Here is a 22707-nt window from a genome sequence, read left to right as displayed (position 1 = left end):
GCTGATGCAAGATGTATGTTAGAATTGGGAAGCAAGCCTCATTGCTCAGCAGATAGTTGAAGCTGTGGTTTCCCAGTCCTGAAGCTGAAAAGGAGGTAGTTCAAAACCAGTAGGAGTTCAGTGAACACCCGTTAGGTGAGCACACTGCACCCTTAACATGCTCTGTATCTCCCCAGCTCTGGTGGCTGCCAACTTCTCATCTCCCACCATGAACGCGCAGGGCTTCCCCTGCCAGAACTCGAACACGCTACCTCGCAGCTCCCACCCCATGAGTCCCCGCACCACCATGCTGAGGAGGAGGCAGAAGAAGAAGGAGCACAAGAGCTCATGTAAGTGTGATGGTGGGCTGGAGACGGGTTGGACATGATGCTGTGCTCACTTTGCTGGCTGTTGGCTGGCATAGGCCTTGCTCATCACAGCAGTCAGGGCCTTGGTCACCCCATGGCACTGCCTGTGACTGTGGCTGCCCTAACTTCTGCCTCTCTTCTCCTCTCAGTATCGTTGGCCTCCAGCACGGTGGGTCCTGGCGGGCAGATAGTCCACACGGAGACGACAGAGGTGGTGCTCAGGGGAGACCCTTTGAACGGCTTCGGACTTCAGCTCCAGGGAGGCATCTTTGCTACTGAAACCCTGTCCTCCCCACCTCTCGTCCGTTTTATTGAGCCTGACAGCCCGGCAGAGAGGTTAGAGACCTTGCCCTTGGATGCTGATGCTGCTGCTGCTGACCATTTCATGGTTTGGTTTGTTTTCTCTCCTCAGAGGCTCATTTAGATATTTACTGTCATCTTTGTAATATCTCCCATTCTTCACTGGGCATGGTTTACTGTCACTGCCATTTCTGCACTCGTCGGCTGACCGCGGCCTCCCTCGCATCCCAGGTGAACGTCTTGGCACCAGGCCGTGGCTGTTCTCAGAAGAGGAAGGGAGTGTGTGTCTGTGTGTGAGCACCATTCCCATCCCTTTTGTTTTGTTATTTTTTTTTCTTTCTCATTGAAATATAAAGCTTTTGTCTGGTTGCAGAAAGAGGAACAAAGGTATATAAGTGAGCCCTGGAAAGTATTATCTGCTTGGTTTTGTTGTAGCAGAATCCAGCTATATAAATTGACCTAAAGGTTTTGAACCACCAAGGAGAGCTCTGGTGTAGGATCTGGAAAAATAGCAGAAAATGCTGGAAAATAGCAGAGTGAAGGAGCAGCATTACTGCTGTGTGTGACCCTGAGGATACTGAGAGCAATGAGCCCTGCAGGCTCAAGTGTGGGAGCCCTGGTTAAACTTTTTCCAAAGTCTTTGCTGTTGTAGATGCCCTCGAATGATGTTACTCTTGCTGGATAGACCAGGTCCCAGGATGGGACTGGTGTTGACTTCTTGTGCCATCTGATCCCTGGTTGTGACAGGGTGGTAGCAGCATGGGAGTCCAGACAGGGAGCACAGGGGCATGGAACTGGCATAGGAAAGTGCACTGTCCCAAGTGACGCAGGTTAAGAGAGGCTTTAAAAGCCTTTTATGCTTTTTGTTTGTTTGCTTCCAAACAACAATGAAAGTGGTGGCATTTTGGATTTTCATTCTCTATTACCAGGGTGAAGTCGGCTCACATTGCAAAGCACTGAACTTCTTTTATAAATCAGGCAGCAACAAAGCCCGCTGTCCCAGGGAAGAAGGGAGATGTGCTGGAAGGTGCCTGGCTTTGCTTTATCCCCTTGCCAAAGCTGGGGTGAAAGCAAAGCCTCATAGCACAGCCCGGCCTGTCTCAATGTGCCATGCACTGCTCTCCCTCATGGCTCCCACCCAGCAGGATTCACACTCCCCTGGCTGCTGCCCTCTGCTTTGTGGTGGAGGGGAGCAATCCTGTCTGTGTTTGCAGTATGGATTTGATTTGGGGATTAAATCTCTGCAATGTATTTCTTCCTTTCCTAGACTGTGCTGCTTTTCCTCTCTGAAAGGTAGACACTTTATTGATCCCTGTCTCTAACAGACCTTCCCACTCCACCCTGGTTTTGTTTCCTGGGTGCAAGATGAAGCCTTTGGGTTCAGAGTGAGACAGTGGTCTGTCCCCGGTTATCAGCAGGGAGGGTCAAATGGGACAGCACATTTCTTCTTTTCTTGACTGCCTCCAAACAAACAGCTGTCTGTCCATCTTCCCTCAGCTGTCATAGACAGCAATGCAAGAATATCTGCCTTGTCCATCTTGGTATCCAAAATCAATGCTTCCTGCTGCGTTACATGTTTCCTAGCTCTATTCAGACAGCTGTTTGATCATCATATTTCTGGCTTTTGAGTGTGAAGAGTTTGCAAAAGGAAAGTTCAGCAGCTGCGTAATGCTATCAGCACGGCTTTCATCTTCTGGGGGCTGTGACTCAGCCATCAGTGTGCTCACAAAGATGTCAAACAGACACAGATATACAAACACCCACGGATGTGTGCCTCTAATCCATACAGGTCAGCTCAGGGGTGCGTAAGGGCACAACACATTGGTTTCTGCAGCCAGTGATGTGCTTGCTCTGCAGCTGGAGTGACCACACATACTAATGACAGTGAAGGAGATCTTCGGCACACACTCAGCCCAGAGCTTGAATTTGTGCTGCTCAGTGTCAGGCAAGGCACCTCTGCTATTCTGCTTCTGTCTTTGTGCCCAAGGAAATAGCCATGACAAAATGCAATCTCTGCAAGGAAATATTCCCATCATGGACTCCAACACATCCATAGTGCTTGAACTCTTGTTCTGATTTCAAAGCAGTTCTCCCCATGATCTCAAAGTACTTTGTGAGGTCTCCTGAAAGAGTGCCCATCTCTGAGATGTGTGGGGAAGCCCTCTGTGCACTTCATGCAGGATCCCACAGCAGAGCCAAGGAAAGGTCTGCAGGAGCCTTGACTCCCAGGGCCCTGCTCACAGCACAGAGACATGTGGCAGTTGGAAACTGATGGTGAAATTGTAGAGTTAACAAGGCACATCAGGTCTTCTCACTCTTGTAGTTGGAGCTAGGAGGTTATGGCTTCACTTCACAAACTTTTATTAACCTGCAAGACTGGGATTTAGACCACCATGATCAACTCAATCAGTATTAAAAGAAATAAATTCTTCTGACCTAACAGAGCTTGAAAAACACCACAGCAAATATGTCTTGAATGGAGAAGTACCATGTTTTGTGAGAGGGCAGTTGTGCTGGAAAAGGTAGTAAATGTTTGCTTTGCTGTGTAAAAGATTCCCATAATCTCCCAGTCCTTGTGGCTGAAACAGGTTGTGTCCTCCTTGAAATGATGAAGAGATGTGCGTGTTGGTTCCTCCTTTCCAAATGGTGCATAGTGACCATAGCAAGAAACCCCTCAGTGCTGGAGGAGACCTCTCTCTTGTGCCACTCATCACCTTCGTATCTGTGAGCTGGTATTTCCAATGTGGTTTTGTGGCAGCATATATATCTGCAAGCTCAGGAAAGGACTGTAATTAAACGATGAAATTATTCACAAGGTTGGATTCACATATCCTCTGTGGAGTTGTGTGTCCTAATCCAGGTCTCCTTGAACAAACATTTCTGAATTTACATCTCTTAAAATAGCTGCCCGTTTTCCATGGGTAGCATGAGCTCAGGCAGCAGAGTGAGCGTGCTGCAAGTTTAATACCTTCCCACTACAAAGATAACCTTCCTGGGCTCTCTCCAAACTTACTCATATCTCAGCTTTTGATGGGCCACAGACAAAAACTGTTGTTTGTGCGTTTTTCTCCAGTTTGGATGTGAATGTTTTTTGTCTTGATACCTGGCCTTTCATATACATCCTGTTGTTTGGAGGTGAATAATACAGCCAATATCCACTGCCTTTGATGTTTCCTTCATGTGCTCGGGAGCTGCAGTACCATCTTTTCTTACAGTGGCAACAGGTGTGAGTGATAAAGAGTGGATGAAAGGATCAGTAAAAATAAATAAACAGTCTTCTATGAAATATCTATGAAGTTGATGTCTAGAAAGGTCAGGGCAAAGAATGTGTTTGATCATTAAGCAGCAAGGGAATAAAGGTTCTCTAGATAAGGCTTAAAAGAGGATAGCTGATCCTTTTAAGGGAAAACTTTGTGGTAAAACAACTCCAAATGCAGAGGTGAATCTTGTTCCCATAATTCTGAATCTACTTTGGAAACCACACTGTAGCTTACATTAATGATGAGTGCTTTCTCATGCTCAGCTTAAGTGGGCAGCCTTCCAGATAGGTGACAAGTGGAAAGTCTGAACAGATGTACTCTGATGAAGAATGTGGAGGAGGATGAGGATGAACAACCTGTTGCCCATGGCCAGTCATGGGGAACTCTACGCTCTTGTCTTTGTAGAGCCATCACGCAGTTCAGATTATAGCTGCAGGAGGTGATGTACAGGATTGCCTTCCTGATGAAGAAGAGGGTGGACAGTGAATGTAGTGGTTCATGTGTGAACAAACATTGCTTATAAATGCAGAAGAGTCTCAGGAGACAAACCATACTGTAATGGTGTGTCTTGAACATAGCAGCTTTGCTGTTGGTATTTTACTTCCAAAGTGGAAAAAAAAAACCCTGCTGATCTGTGCTCTTCAAGAAAGTGGGTCTAAACCAAAAAGCCCAGTGCCAGCTGTGGTTCTACTGGTTGCCTATCATGTCAGGATAATATTGGCCTTTCAGGGCTGTTAAAACAGTATCAATGTACATTTAGCTTCCAGAAATGCAATTACAAGGGATAAATGATTATCCAATTTGCTGAGATGTTTCAGTGAGTTCATTGGATTGTAGCTTCAGTATTAGCCATGTATTAAGCAGAAGACTCTGCACAATTTTCAGTGCCATTAGGTTGGTTTCCAGTGGGTGCAGGTACACAGAATGAGATGTATACAATTAGGTAGGGTAGGAGGGCACATGTCCTTGCAACTTATCACTTGCATGTCTTGGCCATGGTGTTGACTTTCAGTAGAGGAAGGTTGGTTTTTTTTTTTTTTTTTTCTTTGGAAGTTGCAAGAAATATGACAAAAAATGTTGTTTGGGAATGAAGTATGTCTGAAGTTAAGCCAGCCACAATGCTTTCATGCCCTGTGACCTTCCAGGGTATACTGGGCACCCTGGGGTGCACATTGCAGAATGAATTATCATGTTTGGGGCCACTTCTGCAGGATTTGTCACTACTTTCTGTGTTCTAACAGATTCACCTGTCAAAAAGTAACTCATGGCTGGTTGTGGGGTTGTTTCTTTTCTTCTTTCCTCCTTTATCCCTGCCTCCTTTCCCTCTTTTCCCAATGTGGACTGCAGGTGTGGGCTGCTGCAAGTGGGAGACAGAGTCCTTTCTATCAATGGCATTGCAACTGAGGACGGGACTATGGAGGAAGCTAATCAGCTTCTGCGGGATGCTGCGCTGACGAACAAAGTGGTGCTCGAAATTGAATTTGATGTTGCAGGTAATTGCAAAGGACTTGCTGCTCCTCGGCACCTGCTGGACTCTACCAGTGCTTTTGCTAACCTGTAGGAGGGATTGTGCTTACAAAAATATGTGAGGTTTTTGCTAGATTGAGAGGACCCTTTGAGGGCCTTTCCCATTTTCTGTTCTCTAATGTGCACTGAAGTGAAGAGTCCTTCCTCTCATCCTTCCATAAATGCCTTCTTCTCACAACTTGGCTGAGAGAATCATAGTGAGTAGATGAAGAGGCCACTTACTCTTTAAGCATTCAACCGTTAATATGAATATTTGTACTAATCTATGGCCTTGAAGCAAGAAGGGAGCTGAAGCTATTGGCTGAAGTGTGCAGCCTTGTATTAAAAGAAAAAGGTTTTTTTCATTTTGCATTGACAAAGATGCCACAGATTTGAAGTACAGCATGATATGAGCAATTCACTTGATGTTCAGGGCATGTGTTTTTAATGAGAATCCAGATTTTAACCTGAAGTCCTCAGGCCATCAGATAACAACCTTATTTGAACCTATAAAGCTGAGTTTGGGCTTGTTTTTTCTTGGTTCCAAAGAAACCATCCATGCCACTGAAAACTCTTTTCTCCTATTTTCTTTTTGTCTGTTTCTGGTTTTATAGAGTCTGTCATACCCAGCAGCGGCACTTTCCACGTTAAATTGCCCAAGAAAAGAGGTGTAGAGCTTGGAATTACAATCAGCTGTAAGTATTGCTCAGCCTTGCACTAGCAGTTGCAAGAGCCACTGCTTTCCAACATGGCACATCAGAGAGGCCCAGCAGAGAGCAAAAAGATTATGTGGGGTTTTCTGGTAGCACTCACAGCATTTTCAGTTTGTTCCAAATTGAATTGGATGTGTGGCTTTTGCCTCCAAAAGCTGGCAACTGCAAAAGAAAAAGCAGCTGCTGAAGGGTCAGGGCAAAGGATGCGTCTCTGAGGGGCCGCTCAGCAGTTGTTGTGTGCCACAGACTAATATTATGCTATATTATTAGTAATATTATTTTTATTTCCAGGCCTTGGTGGGCTCAAGAGAACAAGGCATCCACCTTTTTCTTTCTTCTCTTCTCCTAGCTCTTGGTTAATTATCTCTGTTTCTGTTTTGGAGTCTATTCTAATTTAAAGACCTTTTGGTTTCTCTGAGGAGGATACTGTAAGGAGATGCCATAGGCAGATCCATCCATTCTGGATATTAGGAAAAACTCTGAAAGAGTGGTGAAGGGGCACTGGCACAGGGAGGTGGTTCAGTCACTGTCCCTGGAGGTATTCAAGAGATGTGTAAAGTGGCGCTGAGGATCATGCTAGTGAGCAATATTGTTGGTAGGTAGACAGTTGGACTGGATGATCCTAGCAGTCTTTTCCAACTTCAGTGATTCTATGATTCTATCTCAAATTTCGGGTATGCTGAAATCTTCTTATGACTTGCACCAGTAATTTTTCCCATATGCATATGTGAATGGTGTTGTATCACTCATCCTTCTTTCACTGCTGGGTAACCTGAGTTGAATCATCTTAAACTGGCCATGCCCGGAGGCAGCCACCGTATCTCAGATGAGACAAAGCAGCTTGTGACAGTACGGTAATGGGAGCTTATGTTTCAGCCTCAGGAGCACAGACTTGGCTGTCACTGGGGAATGGAGTCACAGAATCAGAAGAGTCATTTGAGTTGGAAGGAACCCTGGTCTAACCCCCCTGCAATGCACAGGGACACCAGCAGCTCCATCAGGTGCTGAGAGCCCATCCAGCCTGACCTTGTGTGTCTCCAGAGGCAGGGTGTCCACCACCTCTCTGAGTTGCTAACAACACTTTAATAGTAAGCTTCATTAAAGTAGATAAGCTATTTGCAATTACTTCTTGGCATTTGCAGCATTAGTTGCTGAGTTAATTGGAGATGTTGTGGTCTAAGTGGGTTGTTTCCCAGAATAGACATCTACATCTACAGGGTGATTACTTTGTCATTTCCTCTCCCGGTTTCCCCATTTTGTGCCACGTGAATACTCACAACATGTAATGTTTGGCTTGCTGGTATTTACTGTTTGAAGACACCAGAGTGCTTTCCAAAAGCAGTGGGGTGTCCATAATGACTGTCAATGTAGGCAGAGTGGGACCCAGTGGGGCAGAGCTCACCCTGCATTCCCCACCTTCTGCATGGGCATTGCAGTGTCAGGTAGAAACCCAGGATGATGGAACTGTTAGTAAGGATCTGCTGGCCTGAGTATGGCGAGGATTTCACCCCTATTAAGCTTCAAAGTTTAGATTTGATTTGGGACCGGAGAGCAAAATGAACCTGGAGGTTGCTAGCAAGAATATGAGCTTTTATTTGTGGAGTCTCACTTAAATGTGCATTTACACTTCAAACATATTTTTATGTTGAAAATATTTTCGTTTGAAATGTGTTTAAAAAATTGATTTCACGCTCTTTTTGGAAATCACTGCTAAATAAAAAAGACAGCAACCCCTGTGTTTTAAATAGTTAGATGCCCACTGTCAGTGATTAAGCTGAATGATGGAATAGATCTGATCTTCTTGATTGTTGAACGTGTTTACAGGACATTCATTAAGTAATGAAAACATGAAAACCTAAGATTATACTTCATTGTTTGCTGAGTCAAAGCTAAAATTGTATCAGAGCAAGAGATAGCAGAAAATGCAGGAGCAAGGATGAAAGTTGAATCCTAATTCTGCTTTCATGAATCAGTCCCCATAAACCTATTTCCACAAGAACCCTAGCGAATTATATCATCATTTTGTCACTCTGCATCTGACCAGGCAGATAAATATGCCTGTGTCAAACGTCAGAATGAAAGCAAGCAGATGTATGGTAAATACCTCCTGCAGAGACATGATGTGCATGCAGGAGTGTGATGCAAGCAGCGAGAGAGGAGAGGTAAAAATAACCCATCTCTGTTTTGCTCAGTTCCTCCAAGTTGTGCTGATTTGAATGTTTGTTGAGATCTAGAAAGAGCTTTTATAGCTTCTTTCTATCAAAGAAAGGCATATAGCTACTGCTTAAAGTGGAAACGAGCAGATTAACTAGGTGACAAACTGGTTGGATCAGTACAAGACCCCCTGCACAGATTTGGATTTGTTCTAAAATGTCATAGTATATGGCACGCTGTAAATGAAATATCACAGAATCATTTGTGATGGAATGGACCCTTAAAGGTCATCCAGTCCAACTCCTCTGCGATTAATAGGGAATCGTATGAAACATGAGCTGTTTTTGTTGAGTTTTACCTCTTGGCTTCAGCAGGCTCACTGGAGGTTAATTCCTCAGTTTGGGAAGGTTTGTGACTGCCTTGTTATGTGGGCAAGAAATGTTATGACCTCATCAGAGAAGTGCTGCAGAGATAAAACCAATCGAGTTGTTGCTGTGCTGTGACTCTCAGAGCTAATCGGGAGATGGGCTGAGCAAAGTTGGGGGAGAGCAGGGTTCTTGATGGATGCGCCGAAAAAAATCATATAAAGCAGCTAGAAGAATCATAAATCTGCTGGAAAGCCTCATAAAAGGGCTGGAAACCCAAGAGGTTTGTGTATGAGGAGGGCAGATTCTGCTGGTTTTGCTGTGGGTCTACAGAGAGGGTCTGGGCTTGCTCCTGGCTGGGGGACGTGTGGGTGGTGATGCTCAGTTGTTTGTAGAGACCTCTGAGGTGCTCTGAGTGGTGGGGATGCAAAGAAGTGCCGAGTGAGGTTTCTGACACAATGGTGTGAAGATTTGGCTTTCATTAGCCTGAACCGTGCGACTCCATTAGCAGAACACACGGCACGCAGTGCTCTGATCTTTCTGGCTGCATTCAGTTCTAGTGACACAGTTATGCCTTTGTAGATTTTTTTCTGTAAATCTCTCACAAATTTAAATCCCCAGCAGCGAGAAGCGAATAGCCGTGTTTTCTTGTGCATCCAACACCTGACCTCTTAAAGTTAGATATCCACTTGCTGTTAGCCTCTGGAAAATGGTAGTTGATTCCACAAAAGATAGCTTTTCTGTTCTCCTCCTTTTGTCTGCTCGTTCACCCCCTCCAAAGGCCAAGTGTGAAATTCACTGCAGGGCATAGGGGTGTTGGGGCTGCTTAAACAGGCACTGAAATTACCTGTCGTGTCGGCTGTACATTAATGCTTTATATAGCATGTTTATCAAATTACCTTTATATATCTTTACAAATCAATTCCTGTGCCCTTGCTGGGAAGTACTGCAGATAAGGAGTAAGCACTATATCTGCTTGTGGATGATAAAACCGGAATTTGGATAGGCAGATAACTTTGATTAAGTCTCTTAAGCGGTGTAATCACTGTCCTAGTGAGAAGATGGATCTGTGAGCTGACCCAGTCCAGCTCTACTGGCACTGGATTAGCCTGGGACTTGCCTGGCAGTGTGTCCATGAGCAGCACTATGTCCCCACAGCCTCACCGACATCACAACCACAGATTTGCAACTGATTTGCTGTGATGCTTTTACCAAAGTGAGGTATTCTGTCCAGGCTTTGCTACCTGAAGGGTTTGAAAGGATATAGATCTGTGGTGGTGTAAGCGTCCTGCTGGTGGCACTGATAATTTACCCAGCTGCTGCTAAAACTAATGAAGGGTAGAGCAAAAAGTTGGGTCCTGGGGACTGGATTGTCACTGCTGCTTTTTGTAATCAATTCTGATTTGCTTTTATCCTTTTCTCATTCCTTAGCTATTCTGAGATTATTGGGTTTCAGATTTTGTTTGTTTTTCCCCTTTATAAGAGTTTGCTTTCTTAAATGTATTTTTTGGCGTTATTACAATTTCTTTAATTACATGTTGGCAGAGTGCTGCCTCAGCTTGATCAATAACGAAGGGCATTTATAACCGGTTGAAGCGCTGATGCGTGTGAGATATGTGCTTGTGCTCCTTGGAGGGGAATAATTTACCAATGCAAGTCATTATGCATTCTATTAAAAACACAGAACGGACATGTGTTTCTGGCCTTGTCATCCATCAGAGAGTAAATGCCGAGCGAGCCAGAATCCCAGCAGAGGTGGCGAGAGACTGAAAGCAATTTATAAAAAGTAAATAACAGTATTGATCAGTTCACCTTTTTATCACTGCCCTGTCAGCACCGCCAAGCAGTGTTTCATGGTGAGTTTCTCCCCCACCCCACGTTTCTGCCTTCACCAACTGTTGATTTATGAAGCTTTCTCTGGGTCACTGGGGGAGATTTCAACTATCTTCTGTACTGGCAAACCCACCAAAACCACAAATCCATCTGAAAAAGAGCTTACTTGCACGCCAAGTGGTTTGTCCTGGCAGGTGGGGGCTACAACCAGACCTCCTGAGGAGATGCTGTGAGTATTTACACGACAGCTTCTGTCTCTGTTGTGATGTCTCTGTTTCCCCTCTTTCCTTGTCTGCCATCTCCCCTTTTGGATGGGAAAACAAGGCCTGGAGGCAAGGCTGGATGTTCACGGGGAAGGGCACTGGGATGCCAAAGGGGAATGTTAGTAACTACTGTATTTAAATTGAACAGGGAGTGACAGTTCAGTGCTTTGAGATTTCTCTCTCTTTGAATCCTATGCCTCTACAGAGAATGGTTGTTCATTAAGTCCCTTTAACTTACCCGTCAGCCTCATGGGTGCTGACTAATAGTGATGTAAATAGTAAAGCCTTCCAATATCATACTAGGTGACTAAGTGGTTATTTAACACAGATGACAACCCGTGTGTTCAAGTACAGTTTGGATACTCTGATGGTAGGGAGAGGGATATGCCATTGTGCTTTCTCTTGTTCCATTTAACAGGTCTGAAGGAAATCTGTTTGTCTGTGTCAGGTGCAGAGGTGGCTGTCCCCAGCCCTCTGCCAGCACTGTGGTTCTCTCTAACCCCCTTCTGTCACACAGCCTCTGCTTTGAATCTAATAAACAAAACTCACGGTGAAAAGCACTTCTGGAAATCTGGATGTTTTGACAGAACCAGGCTAGGCCGCGATTAAGCACGCAGTGCCGCGTGCTGGGCTCAGTACCTGCAAGCTGCCGAGTCTCCGTCACTGCCACTCCCACTGCCCAGGGCACCTCTCTCAGCCCCAAAGACACATCCTGTGTTGAACAGGAGAACAGAAGTAGTGATAGCAGCATGTTTCTATGCACTGTTTGCCCGTGGCGAGCGACTTTCTTAGGCAGAGCAGGTCTTTCTGCATTGATTTTTAGCCACGTCAGCCTTCGCACCTCTTGACATACATTGGTGAATGAGTTGGTTGGGCCGTGCATTGAATACAGATTGAATACAGCCATGAGCCCTTGGTGAACCTCCGCAATCCATCTGTTTCTCTTTGATCCACAGCTGCAAGCTGCATGTGAGTTTTTAGATCAGAACTGCCTGGCACTGTGTGCCAGTAAGGCGTGGGGAGAATAATTCTTCCAGGCGCCGTATCATTCAGCAGTCTCATTGCCATGACTTGTATGAAATCAGTAACAGTCTGCTCTGACCCGACTTTTACACTCAGCTGTGTTGCAGCTGAGGTTGGCAGTCGTTTCACACTGTTTGGTGCAGAAGGTTTGGTTACATATGGGAGAGGGTATCCTTAAAGGTGACGGGCACAGTACGTATGTTTTTATATCTTACAAATGAATGTAAATAGAAAAATCCAGAGCAGAGATGTTGGCAAGTAAAAGCGCTTATTCCTTTATGTCTGACTTTCTAGGGCACCCTCTCGCTCCCGCTCAGGCAGTGGATCTCTGTGATTGATGCCACGTACCTTGCAGATATTTTAATCTCTGACCTACACCCGATACGTTCAGATGCTGTGAGGTTTCTTCCTTCCCACGCAGTTTTTGCTGAGAAGCTCCATCAGCCTTAAACGATATGGTGCAGTTCCTGTAGCGTGGCTGGAGGGAGTGACAGAGAGTGGGAACTGTGCTCTTGGTGTATGTTTGTTATATGGATAGCAGAGGGGTCAGGAGGGAGTCAAGTCATAAATCTCTCTGCAGGTCCTGCAGGCAAATTGGAAAATGCAAATGTTCCCAGAGATGCGTGCTTGCATCTCTCATGGGCTGAAAATGTCCACAGTCTGGTGGGGGGACAGGAGGATTAGAGACCCCTCCTCCACCTGAGAGCAGTTTGGAGTTCTCTGGTTGAATGACAAAGTGATCTGGGTAGCTGAACCTCATGGAAAACATTTTTCTTTTTTACTGGATTGTTTTTCACCTTGAGAATTTCCCATCCTCTTTTACTTCAACATCAGAGGAGGGCAGCCAACAAGAATTTGCAGGGATTTACTTCTTTTTTTTTCTCCTGGTTGTGGCTTCCAGAAAGTCAAGTGTGAAGCACCGTTTTGTTAGAGGACGTTTCCTTTCCTCCCTACTTCTTTTCCCATCTTAGATGGCAGGCTAAGTTTTGCTCCTGTTTGTCTCTTGCAGCTGCGAGCAGAAAGCCTGGGGAGCCTTTGATCATCTCTGACATCAAGAAGGGGAGTGTAGCACATAGGTGAGTGCACAAACTTCCACCTGCCAAACCCATGGCAAAATATCCAGTCCAGTAACAAGAGGTTAGGTAGAAAGTTTCCCATGTGACATAGCACTAAGGTATGGATTTTGCCATTATCCAAGCATATGCCAGCCCTAGAAGTCTCTCTTTGACCACAGTAGGGTTTGGAATGAAAACTCTTTTTATTGAAGCAAGTAGAGTTAAGCTAATAGAGAGAATGGCTGGGGCACTGATTCAGAGGTCTGCTGAAGATGGATGTTTAACATCTATGAGCATGTGCCATGTCTCCTCAGGTAGTTTGCTATGTTTCAGCTGCTGCCTGGATAAACTGAGTGAGTGAACTGTGGGCACTGGTGGAGATCTGTGCCAATAACTCAGCCTTTTTTGGCTGCTCCTCTGATCCCAGCACCTCCTAGCAAGGCTTTCGGGGGAATTTAGTGCTCATGAAGGGCTCTGTTTTATAAGTGAACTCACTTGTGAGTTTTCAGAAAAGGCAGAATATCTGTCAGTTAAAGATCACACATTTTTGAGTGCTGTAGGTTACCCAGACTATATATCCATATAGGTGAGAGTGTTAAGCTGATGTGCCTGTCTTGTTCTGTGCTGATGCATGCTCTATGTGAACTTCCTCTCTGTACATTATAATTGCCTCAGACCCTGCTTGTACTTGTTTACCAGAAAAGACCAAAGAGGGGGGGAAAAAAAGCTAATATTGTCATCACTAGTGCAGAACTGAATGCACTGCAGGATCTGAAAGACAAATACAAATGTACTTCTGTTTTCTTTTCCTTTCCACATAGAACTGGCACCTTGGAGCCGGGAGACAAGCTGTTAGCCATTGATAACATCCGACTCGACAATTGCTCAATGGAGGATGCTGTGCAGATTTTAAGGCAATGTGAAGACCTGGTCAAATTGAAGATTAGGAAGGATGAAGATAACTCTGGTACAGAAATCCTGATGCAAACTGGTGCCTGTCCACTTTAATGACATTTCCCAGTAGGTAGTGCAGACTAACAAAGATAAGGGCTGCTGCCTCTCCGGTCACCACTTTCCAATTGATTATAGTCTATTTTTGTTATTCTGCCCTTAAATGGAATTTGGAAGGTTAAAATCCTGTTTGGAATGAGCACAGCTGAAGACTGAAAGCTTGTGCTTCTAAATGCTACAAGTCTTTCCTATGACCTTTTTGATATGGCAAAATAAAAAAACTCTGCATTGCTGTTTTCTCTTTCAGATGAGCAGGAGACAACTGGTGCTATAATCTACACGGTGGAACTGAAGCGATACGGTGGTCCCTTGGGAATAACCATCTCTGGGACCGAGGAACCCTTTGATCCCATTGTCATTTCGGGCCTGACAAAAAGAGGGCTGGCAGAAAGGTGAGGTTTGGAGGTCAGAAGGGTCAAATCAGTGTGGGAAGGGATTTTGATGTTTGCAAAGCTTTGAGGCCAGGGTGATGCTGCCCATCTGGCTTTTCAGACCCATGTGCTTGATGTGTAGGGTGGCCAGGACTGTGCCATTGCGGGGCAGTGAGAGAGGTTTTAGGCAGGGCACTACTGGTAGAATCAGAGCCAGTGTGTTGGTTGAACACAGCAGCTGAAAGAATGTATTTATCTGCCTCTTTTCCACTGAGATGTTTCTTAGTCTGTGATCTTGTATGCCACAGCTTGATTGGGAGAGTGCCCACCTGCCCTGAAAAGCATTGTATCCATCTAGTCAATGCTCACGTGCTGCTAAACTGCAGCTGATAGCCATGGCAGTGGTGTGGCCTACAGAAACCACAGATCTTGGGGCTCTTCTGGTCCTTGCTGGTTGCTTAGTTTGTTCTGTATGAAAGAATCTCAGTGTAGGGCTGCTCAGAGCAGCAGACATTTATACTGCATAAAGGTAGTTGCAGATTTACCTTCAGAAGCCAGGGAGGTTGTCTCTGTGTGTGCCTGGGTCTGAATATATATGCATGCGTGGGATTTAAAAGATCAGGACACTGCTGAGAATATAAGGTGGAACTGAGTCATACACTGTATCTTAATTATTCTGTCTGTATGGTGCTATGACTTGTAAGAGATGACTCCAGCAGTCCTGACTCATGCTTCTCATGGGGTTGCTTTCCTCTGTGCTGCAAAAAACCTCTAAACAAATAGATGTGAAATGCTGGACCTTGTGGAAGTTGGCCTTCTGTTCTGGTGTTTTGGTTCTTTCTGCTTGAAGACCAAGCTTCTTCTGAGCTGAACTGTAATACGTTTTGGTGCACCTTTCTGTCTCAGGCTCCTCAAGCTCCTAGTACACATAGTGCTGCTCATTTCCATTGCTTTCCTTTGGTACAGAACACCAAGAAAGAAGTAAGGAAAAGGGATGCAATTGGCTTTCTCTTTGGGGATTTTGTATCACTGCCCACCACCAGGATGCAGTCTTTTTTCCCTAGGGAACACTACTCATGCAGTATCTGAGGTTTGTCTACATAGCAGTGCTGCACTGTACTGGTAGCACAAGAGATGTTCAGGACATGAAACTCAAATGCTGCCAGGCAATGGAAGCACTTCTGTACCTTTGTTGCTCCCAGTTCCCTTTGCAGTGCTGTAGCTGTTCTTCCTTCAAACTCAGATGCGCATCAGTGACTGCTCTGCAGAGAAACGTAGCACAGGCGAGTGCTGCGGTGCTACTGAATTTTGATCAGGAACTGGCACACAGCAAGGAATGAAAAGCCTTTTGAGGAGAGCAACAGAGCTGTTCGGCACTGTAGCAGGCTGACAAATGGTGGTGCCTGTGCCGAGGAGCAGTGTGTGGATGGAGTGGCATGGGGATTTCTCCTGGTAACCTTGGCTCCTTGCAGGGAGGGAGAAGAGTGCTGGGATGAAGCCTGCCTGCAGAAAGGTGCATATTCTGCTGAGATGGTGCGCATTTTTCTCCTGGGATTGACAGAAAGGATTGGCTCAGCCTTCTCAAGGGAAGAGGGATGCTCCTAGTTTTATCCTGGTTTGTCCCTTTCCTACCAACTGTGCCCAGCTCCATGCCAGAGGCACTCTTAGCTGGGCTCTGAAGGGTGTGATGGGTTTCTGAAGGATAGGAGTTAAAGCTGTGCCTGCCTTTTGTTGGAGCACAGCATGTGTTTCAGCAGCGCTGGGGTGGACCGGATCCTGGCATCTGGTAATGGGGACGGGGCTGCCATTCCTGGAGAGGCACAGGGGGATAATCTGCACTGCAGCTCTGTGCTGGGGAAGGCAGGGTGTCCTCTAGGACCTGTCACATGTCTGTCACAGTAGTGACAAGCTGTCTTAGCTGAAAGGCTTCAGATGCAGATGACTTGGATTTTATCTTGACCTTCAGCATTTTTCTCCTTGTACGTGTCCCATCCTATGGAAACCTAGAAAGGCAGCACGGGCTGTTGGGTTGATGTCAAGTGATGGCTTCTCTGTTTCCCTTTCTTCAGTGCCTGTGGGTGACTTTGCCCTTGGCCGTGGGACTTGTTTCCTTCCTATGTGGGGAAGGGATCAATACTGTTCCTTTCCGGTTGAGGTTTAATAGTTCTCCAAGAGTGATTTTCAGTGGTGATTGATATTTTAAAGGATTTCAAGAGCTTGGCAGTCTCCTCTGACGCCACCTGGTCAAACAGACATAGGAAGCTGCAGGAGGGTTTTGTCTAGTTGTACTTAGCACCAGCATGTGTTGGCAAATGGGAGAAGGGATGTGGACTCTGCCCATGCTCCAGGTAAATCCCTGCCACCTGCATGCAGTGGACAGTGGAGGGGATTGAATTACTTTTTCCCCCTTGATATGACATCTCTTTGATATTTTCTGTGTTTTCCTGCAGAGCAGTAGTGCTGTCCAGGGTCTGGCAGTGGGGAGAAGTGTTCATGAGAGGAGAGATCAGCCCTGGCTCAGCGCTCTGGCAGAACCTCAAATCAAAGGCACTGCAGCCAGGAAGGGTCGCATTAAAGTGCTAACAGTTCAGCTTGGTTTGTTTTTGACTATGTTAGATGAAACTACAAATACTCTGTTTGCAGTGTGATCTATACTTTGAATACTTTAGTTTTTCCTGAGGGCTTTTTTGGGCTGATTAGGATGGGACAATACGGACATCTAGTGGCTGTGCAGGACCATTATGACAGACTGCATACCTCAGCAGCAGCAGAGCGAGCAGTCCTGCCTGGTTGTTGTGTAGTTTCCTGGTTTAATTTGTGTGCTGTGAAATCACAGAAGCATGGAATGATTAAGGTTTGAAAAGACCTCCAAGATCATCTAGTCCAACCATCCACCTACCATCAATATTCCCCACTAAACCACATCCAAGATGTTTTGTAGTAGATATTTCGCAGCAGCATGCCTCTGAAGTTCCACGTTAAGGGGAAACACAAGGAGTTGTTTTGCCTGCTGTTTTGACAGTGTATCAGATCCCATTTCTGCAGGAGCAGGAGTCCAATTTGGACTGGATACAGCCTTGGAAAGAAGCACGTTGCTGTGGGCAAAAAGATATGACTGTCCAGATTTGCATCTCCTGGCTTGATCACGCAAGGTCTCTGATAGCTGAACATTGCAGCAGTGCTGGAGGAAAGGATTGCTGCTCTTGCGTGCCAACATTAGGGAACATCGGAGGGAACTTAAAAGATATCATAAATTGATTTGCAACTCGCTCAGCTCATCTGTGCCCACACAGTCTGTGTGTGCTAGGCTGGGTCTTTTGTTGGTTTGTTAGTTTAGCTTTGTCTTCTGTCCATCCTCTGAAACCTGCTCATCAGTTCCACCTGTAGACAGTGCTCCACTGGCAATGCATGTACACCCCCCCATGACTTCAAAGAGTTTAAAATGTAGTCTGGTTTGATGTCCAGCTTCCAAGAGTCCTAGAAACTGAAGTGGGCATACGTTCATGTACCTATATGTACGTACATACAGGCAAAAGCTGGTGTAAGACAAATTCTCGGTAGTGTTGATGAGCAGGAGTATTCAGTATGCCAAGAGGAAACCCAGACATGTTTAAAGTGTTGAGAGCTAACTTGCTATTGCTCGAAGCAGCAGCTTAATGGCCTGAGGAGGGTTGCCTCTATGAAGTCCCTAACAGCACCTCTCCTCTCCAGAACCGGAGCCATCCACATCGGTGACCGAATACTTGCAATCAATAATGTGAGCCTCAAGGGCAAGCCACTGAGTGAAGCAATCCACCTGCTGCAGATGGCAGGGGAGACGGTAACGCTGAAGATCAAGAAACAGATGGAGAGTAAGCTGGGGAGCCTGTTTTGGGGTGGGAGTCTGCAAGAGACCTTACACACAGTAGGGTCTTTTCAAGAAACCCCATCTCATTCTCTGAAGCCAAGTGTCTTGATCCTTGCTATGAAATACTCTTTTTTCCACTTCTGAGACTTAGAACTGTCACAGTCACTTGCTGAATTAATTGACATGCAAGTGCCAGTTGGAGACTCATTAATCGTTCTGAGAATTGAAGCAGGTGTAATTGAAATTTCAAGGTAATTGCCAGTTAATCATGATGAGCAATCTTCTGAATAGTTGGAAAATAGGGACTTCTAGAATACTGGCCTTCGTTTGGTAAAATAATCTGTCCTCATTGACAGATGCAGGCTATCAGTGAGCATTTTTATCCCAGCTAAGTTCTATGAGTTGGAGATCCAGGGTGTGGATGACTAACAGGATATTTAATCAATGGGGACTTTATAATATTCAGTACAAGAATGCTTGTGCTGAGAAACCATTCCCTGTATAGCTTTTACCTGAAAGGGAACTTGGTCTAATGATAATAAGGGCCTATTATTACTAAAATAATGAAAGGAAAGGTCTGAGCTTCATCATCCCCATTCAGCTTTCCATTTTCTCATCAGTAATCAGAGGAAAATTCAGCCTCAAAGTACAAAGCCCAGGAATTCCACTGTTGTCTTGAGACTGTGTGGGAGGCTCTTTGGATGGTGATCAGCCCTTAATTGGTACATGTAGTCTTGATGAGGGGTTACAAATTCAGCTCCATAGTTTGGTACCAAGTTGTGTTGTTGTGGGAATCTCACTGAAACTTTGAGAAATGGAAACTGCTTGGAATAGAAAGTTTGGCTCAGGCCTTTCTCAGTTACCTTTGAAGAGCTAAAGAGGGTTCTTCAATAGCCTTGGAGTACCTGAGCTTGCTTACTTAAGTCTTTCCCTGGGTCTTTTTCCTTGTGCCTTCTAAAGTGTCTTATTCTGGTTTCAGAATCCTATCCCAAGAAGTCTGGGAGTATAAATGAAGTGAGTGACCCCGAAGACGAACTGACGGACTCCCAGAAAACAAGCAAGCTGTCTGAGATGTACTCTACCACTATTCCTAGTGTAGACAGTGCTATGGAGTCCTGGGATGGCTCCGGCATTGATGCTGGGTATGGAAGCCAAGGTAAGATGACTTTTCTTACGGGTCTGTGAGTCAAGGCAAAGACAGATAGAGCTTCCAAACCTGTCTGGAGACTGAATGTAAGCTAGAGGCCATGGTCTGACCATGCTAGCACGGCTTCTCCCTTTCAGCAAGGAACAAAATGTATTTTAAAATGCATTCATGTGGTGCTCTAAGTTGAAATATCCATTTTAGGTTTTTATTGGCACTGTTTCTTCTGGCTTACATAGATAGCATCATAACATTCACAGCAGTTTCAAAACCATTGAAACGTTTTACAATTCACACAATCAGATAAGTATTTGCTGTCCATATGTCTTACAAAGTATTTGGCCTGTAGCTCACTTTTAGTTCCCCAGAGAGGCCGTGTAGACTGTATTAATCCTCTTCAGGATGTTTTAAAATCCACAAGAATGTCTTGTGACTAGAAGCTCTCACTTAACAAAATAATTAAGGTAATACTACGAGACAGCATCTCTGACTCCCCGGTGAGTGATCAGATGTCTTGGAGGCCAGATCTATTCAGCTGTGGTTTCTGGCGGACATATGGAATTGGGATGGAGGATGCTCCATCATGGGAGTAAGTTTTCACTTGGAGGAATGCACTAGAGAACAGTCCAGTTCAGATTTAGTGATGTAAGCTTGTATTAGCCTGTGTTGAAGGAAAATAAAACCCTAAAGCACCTCTGCAAAACGCTGCTCAGGTTTGAGCAGGGAGCTGTGCTGGGCTTGGCAGGAACGTACCACCAGGTGGCTCTGAATCCCAGGGATCCAGCCCTTGTTTCCTTAAGGAGGAGGTGAAAGTGCTGGCACTCAAGGGCCAGCTCTGTGCATACATCCCTGTGCCCAGTCCGCTGCAGGGCTGCACCCAGGGACCTTGTTCCCATGCTGTAGCAAGCAGCAAATGCTCCTGCCTGGTATAAAACATTGGCCAGCATTTTGCTCTCTCCAGAGCAGTTTAACCTTTAAAAACACACAGAGGAAACTCTCAGCTAAATGAAGTAACAGGCTTTGGCATTTTGAAAGGAAGTTCTGGCAATGTCTTCGGGAATTTCCAGTGCTCTTAGCCATGCGGGAGGTCAAGTCTCCCTTAATTATGTGTTTCTTGTTACCTCTTCCTGTTCGCTTGGCACAGGGGGCGATGGAAGTGAACGATGTTTCTTGGAAAGGCTGTGGGGATTTCTCTGAAGTGTTCAATGGGCAGGAGGAGGTGGACAGGGGACTTGGGAGATTTATTTCCATGGCAGCTGGCACCAACATTGCTGAGGAATGCTCTGTTTTGAAGGGTTTCTGTCCAGACAGCTCCTCGTGAGACCTGGAAATCTTGTGACTTGGTAGGGTTGGTTTTGCATCTCTGGAACAAGACATCCCACAGTATGGGAAAGTCCTTGGGGGCAAACTTAGCTAAACTTGTCCGATTTCCTCTTAATGGACTCATTTGATCCTGAGAAGTTGTTTTGGTTAGAAGAACAAAATATGGGAAGAATATCTCCTTTTGAAAGACTGAAGTGAAAGCAGTATGTAACCTAAATTGCTTCAAGTTTGGGGTTTGGGGATGGAAGCTCTCCTGGCATTTACTCCTCTTGGGTTTTCTAACCAGATATTACCTCTTTTTTCCCCCCACCTCTTGGCTTGCCTAGGTACGTACATACCTCAGGCTGCAGGCATTGCCCTTCATCCGCATGAATGGAGACACAGCAGGCAAAAGAGCAGCACCCCTCCTACGGACCCCAGGAAAAGTTACCCCTTCATGGATGGGAGCTTCAGTGAAGATGACTGGGACAAGCCCAGCAGGTGCGGAGGGGTGGGAGGAGGTAGGGAGGCCCTTCTGCAGATGTGGGGATGAGAGGGCACTGATTGTGATGGAGTGGGTTAGCCAGAGGTCAGCAGTGCCCCATTGTGGCATCAGGCATCTGTGGGGTGGGTGCTGGAGTAGTGATCTGCTCTATCAAACGACCTCCACAGAGATGCTCTATGGCATCTCTGCCACGGCCTTGGCACTTATGTCTGGAATTAGAATAGTCTCAGCTGCATGGACCATGTTCTTACCACGTCTTATACCATGTAAAGGCTGCAGTACTTTCATAGTTCAGGTGTTACAAATGGGCATGGCAAGAGCTGTTCCCTGTTGCGTTGGCTAAAGACTTCTGAATGAGGATGTAGCTTCTCAAAAGCTTGATGCCACAAAGCCAAAAAGGCCAACAGAAGCTCTTGGAGGACTAGTATGAGGTTGTGTATCTGAGATAAAATCTCCTAAAGATGTGGCTGGATGTCTCTCTTCACCACACTTTGGCCCTTCCAACACACAGACAAAACCACGCTGCATGAATGTAGCTGAGTTAACCCCACAGCTCAGCCAGAGTGGAAGAAATCCCACAACACCTCCCAGGCCCACAGAGCAGATTGCAGCTGCCCCCTCTTTTGGGGTGAAAATCCTGCTGAATCTGCCCCGGCCCCTCTCTGAATCATGCACAGTGGAAAAGCCCTGTTGCCCCGTAACTTAACCCCCCCCTTCACATCCTTCAGAGTCCCCATAGTTGTGTGTGTCGTGTTGTTGCTGTCAGTTCTTTTCTTTTCTAATTATTTTCCCTTAATTTTTGTTTGTCCAGACAAAACCCTTAGAACATCTCATGGCCATTTCCACCTATTTAAAGATGATCAAGCTGGCAGGAAGGCTGGCAGTGGCTGAGACTTTGTTCTTGTTTTGCCTCTCAGCGAGAGCCGGCTCACAGAGGTCGCTGCTCTCTTGTGGCCTTCCTTGCCACTGGCAGCTGAAGTTAGCAAATCTGAGCCCTCGAAACCCCGTGTGTCCCTAAAGAGGGCTCTGAGCCCTGATGTCAAAGTGCAAGTGAAACAGTTCGTGCTGCCGAGCCCTTTTCGTAAGGAAGAAAAACAAAACCTCTCTAACCCTGGCTGCCCTTAGCCTGGAAAAACCTGCTGACCCAGTGGTGTGAGGGCTGATTCCTGGGTGTTTGCTGTATCTGAGAGGCAAGAAATCCGTAACTGGAAGGGACTTTTGCCTCTTCGGAAACCTGGAGCAGAGGAAGGAAATGAGTAAGGGAAAAGAATTGAAAACTCCTTCTCAGGGGGGAATTTTGGTTTGTTTTTATGAAGTCTTGCTGGGTGTTTTTTTGACCTCTCTGCCTGGTGTTAAAAGCTGCTGCTTTAAAAGTGGTAGGGGGTGAATTTAAAATAGAAGCCATGTTAGATGGCTTTAAAATAAGCCATGCCAGACACCACTCTCCAGGCAGGCCACGATCCCACAAGGACCAAAAGTGTGCATGTTTGAGGTTATGCCTGCTATAGACTCTCCTTTAAAGCAACGGATGAAAAGCAAAGCATGCGCTAAAGACTTTGCTATAATACAGATTTGGAAAAGGTGTGCTATTGATAGCCCAAAGGGTTGTTATATGTATAACTGAAGCCAACCTCTCTTTGATTTGTACTCAAGTACAATGTTTTGGCTTTGCTAAGTGGCTCTGGTGGAGAAATGTCCCCTCCCACCC

At 45.7% G+C, this 22707-nt stretch overlaps 1 protein-coding gene across 10 annotated transcripts in view; it reads left to right on the top strand.

Annotated features, from left to right (window-relative positions):
- The window catches only part of GRIP2 (glutamate receptor interacting protein 2), a 248274-nt gene that overhangs the window by 216206 nt on the left and 9361 nt on the right, over positions 1–22707 (top strand). For all 10 annotated transcript variants that reach the window (XR_016470124.1, XM_090148247.1, XM_090148248.1 and 7 more), the window contains exons 11-20: positions 177–329; positions 497–683; positions 5255–5400; positions 6028–6108; positions 12774–12840; positions 13641–13786; positions 14078–14222; positions 17913–18052; positions 19028–19204; positions 20842–20995. Coding sequence is in view for 9 of the 10 variants with exons in the window: in XM_090148247.1 (XP_090004373.1) it covers positions 177–329; positions 497–683; positions 5255–5400; positions 6028–6108; positions 12774–12840; positions 13641–13786; positions 14078–14222; positions 17913–18052; positions 19028–19204; positions 20842–20995 (1396 nt within the window). In the remaining variant the exon portion in view is untranslated. The remainder of the gene's footprint in view (positions 1–176; positions 330–496; positions 684–5254; positions 5401–6027; positions 6109–12773; positions 12841–13640; positions 13787–14077; positions 14223–17912; positions 18053–19027; positions 19205–20841; positions 20996–22707) is intronic.

The sequence above is a fragment of the Phasianus colchicus genome, chromosome 11 (genome assembly GCF_987193195.1).
Source record: "Phasianus colchicus chromosome 11, bPhaCol1.hap1.1, whole genome shotgun sequence".
NCBI classification, from domain to species: domain Eukaryota; kingdom Metazoa; phylum Chordata; class Aves; order Galliformes; family Phasianidae; genus Phasianus; species Phasianus colchicus.
Note: the sequence above shows the minus strand (reverse complement) of the source record. Positions and strands in the feature narration are given on the sequence as shown.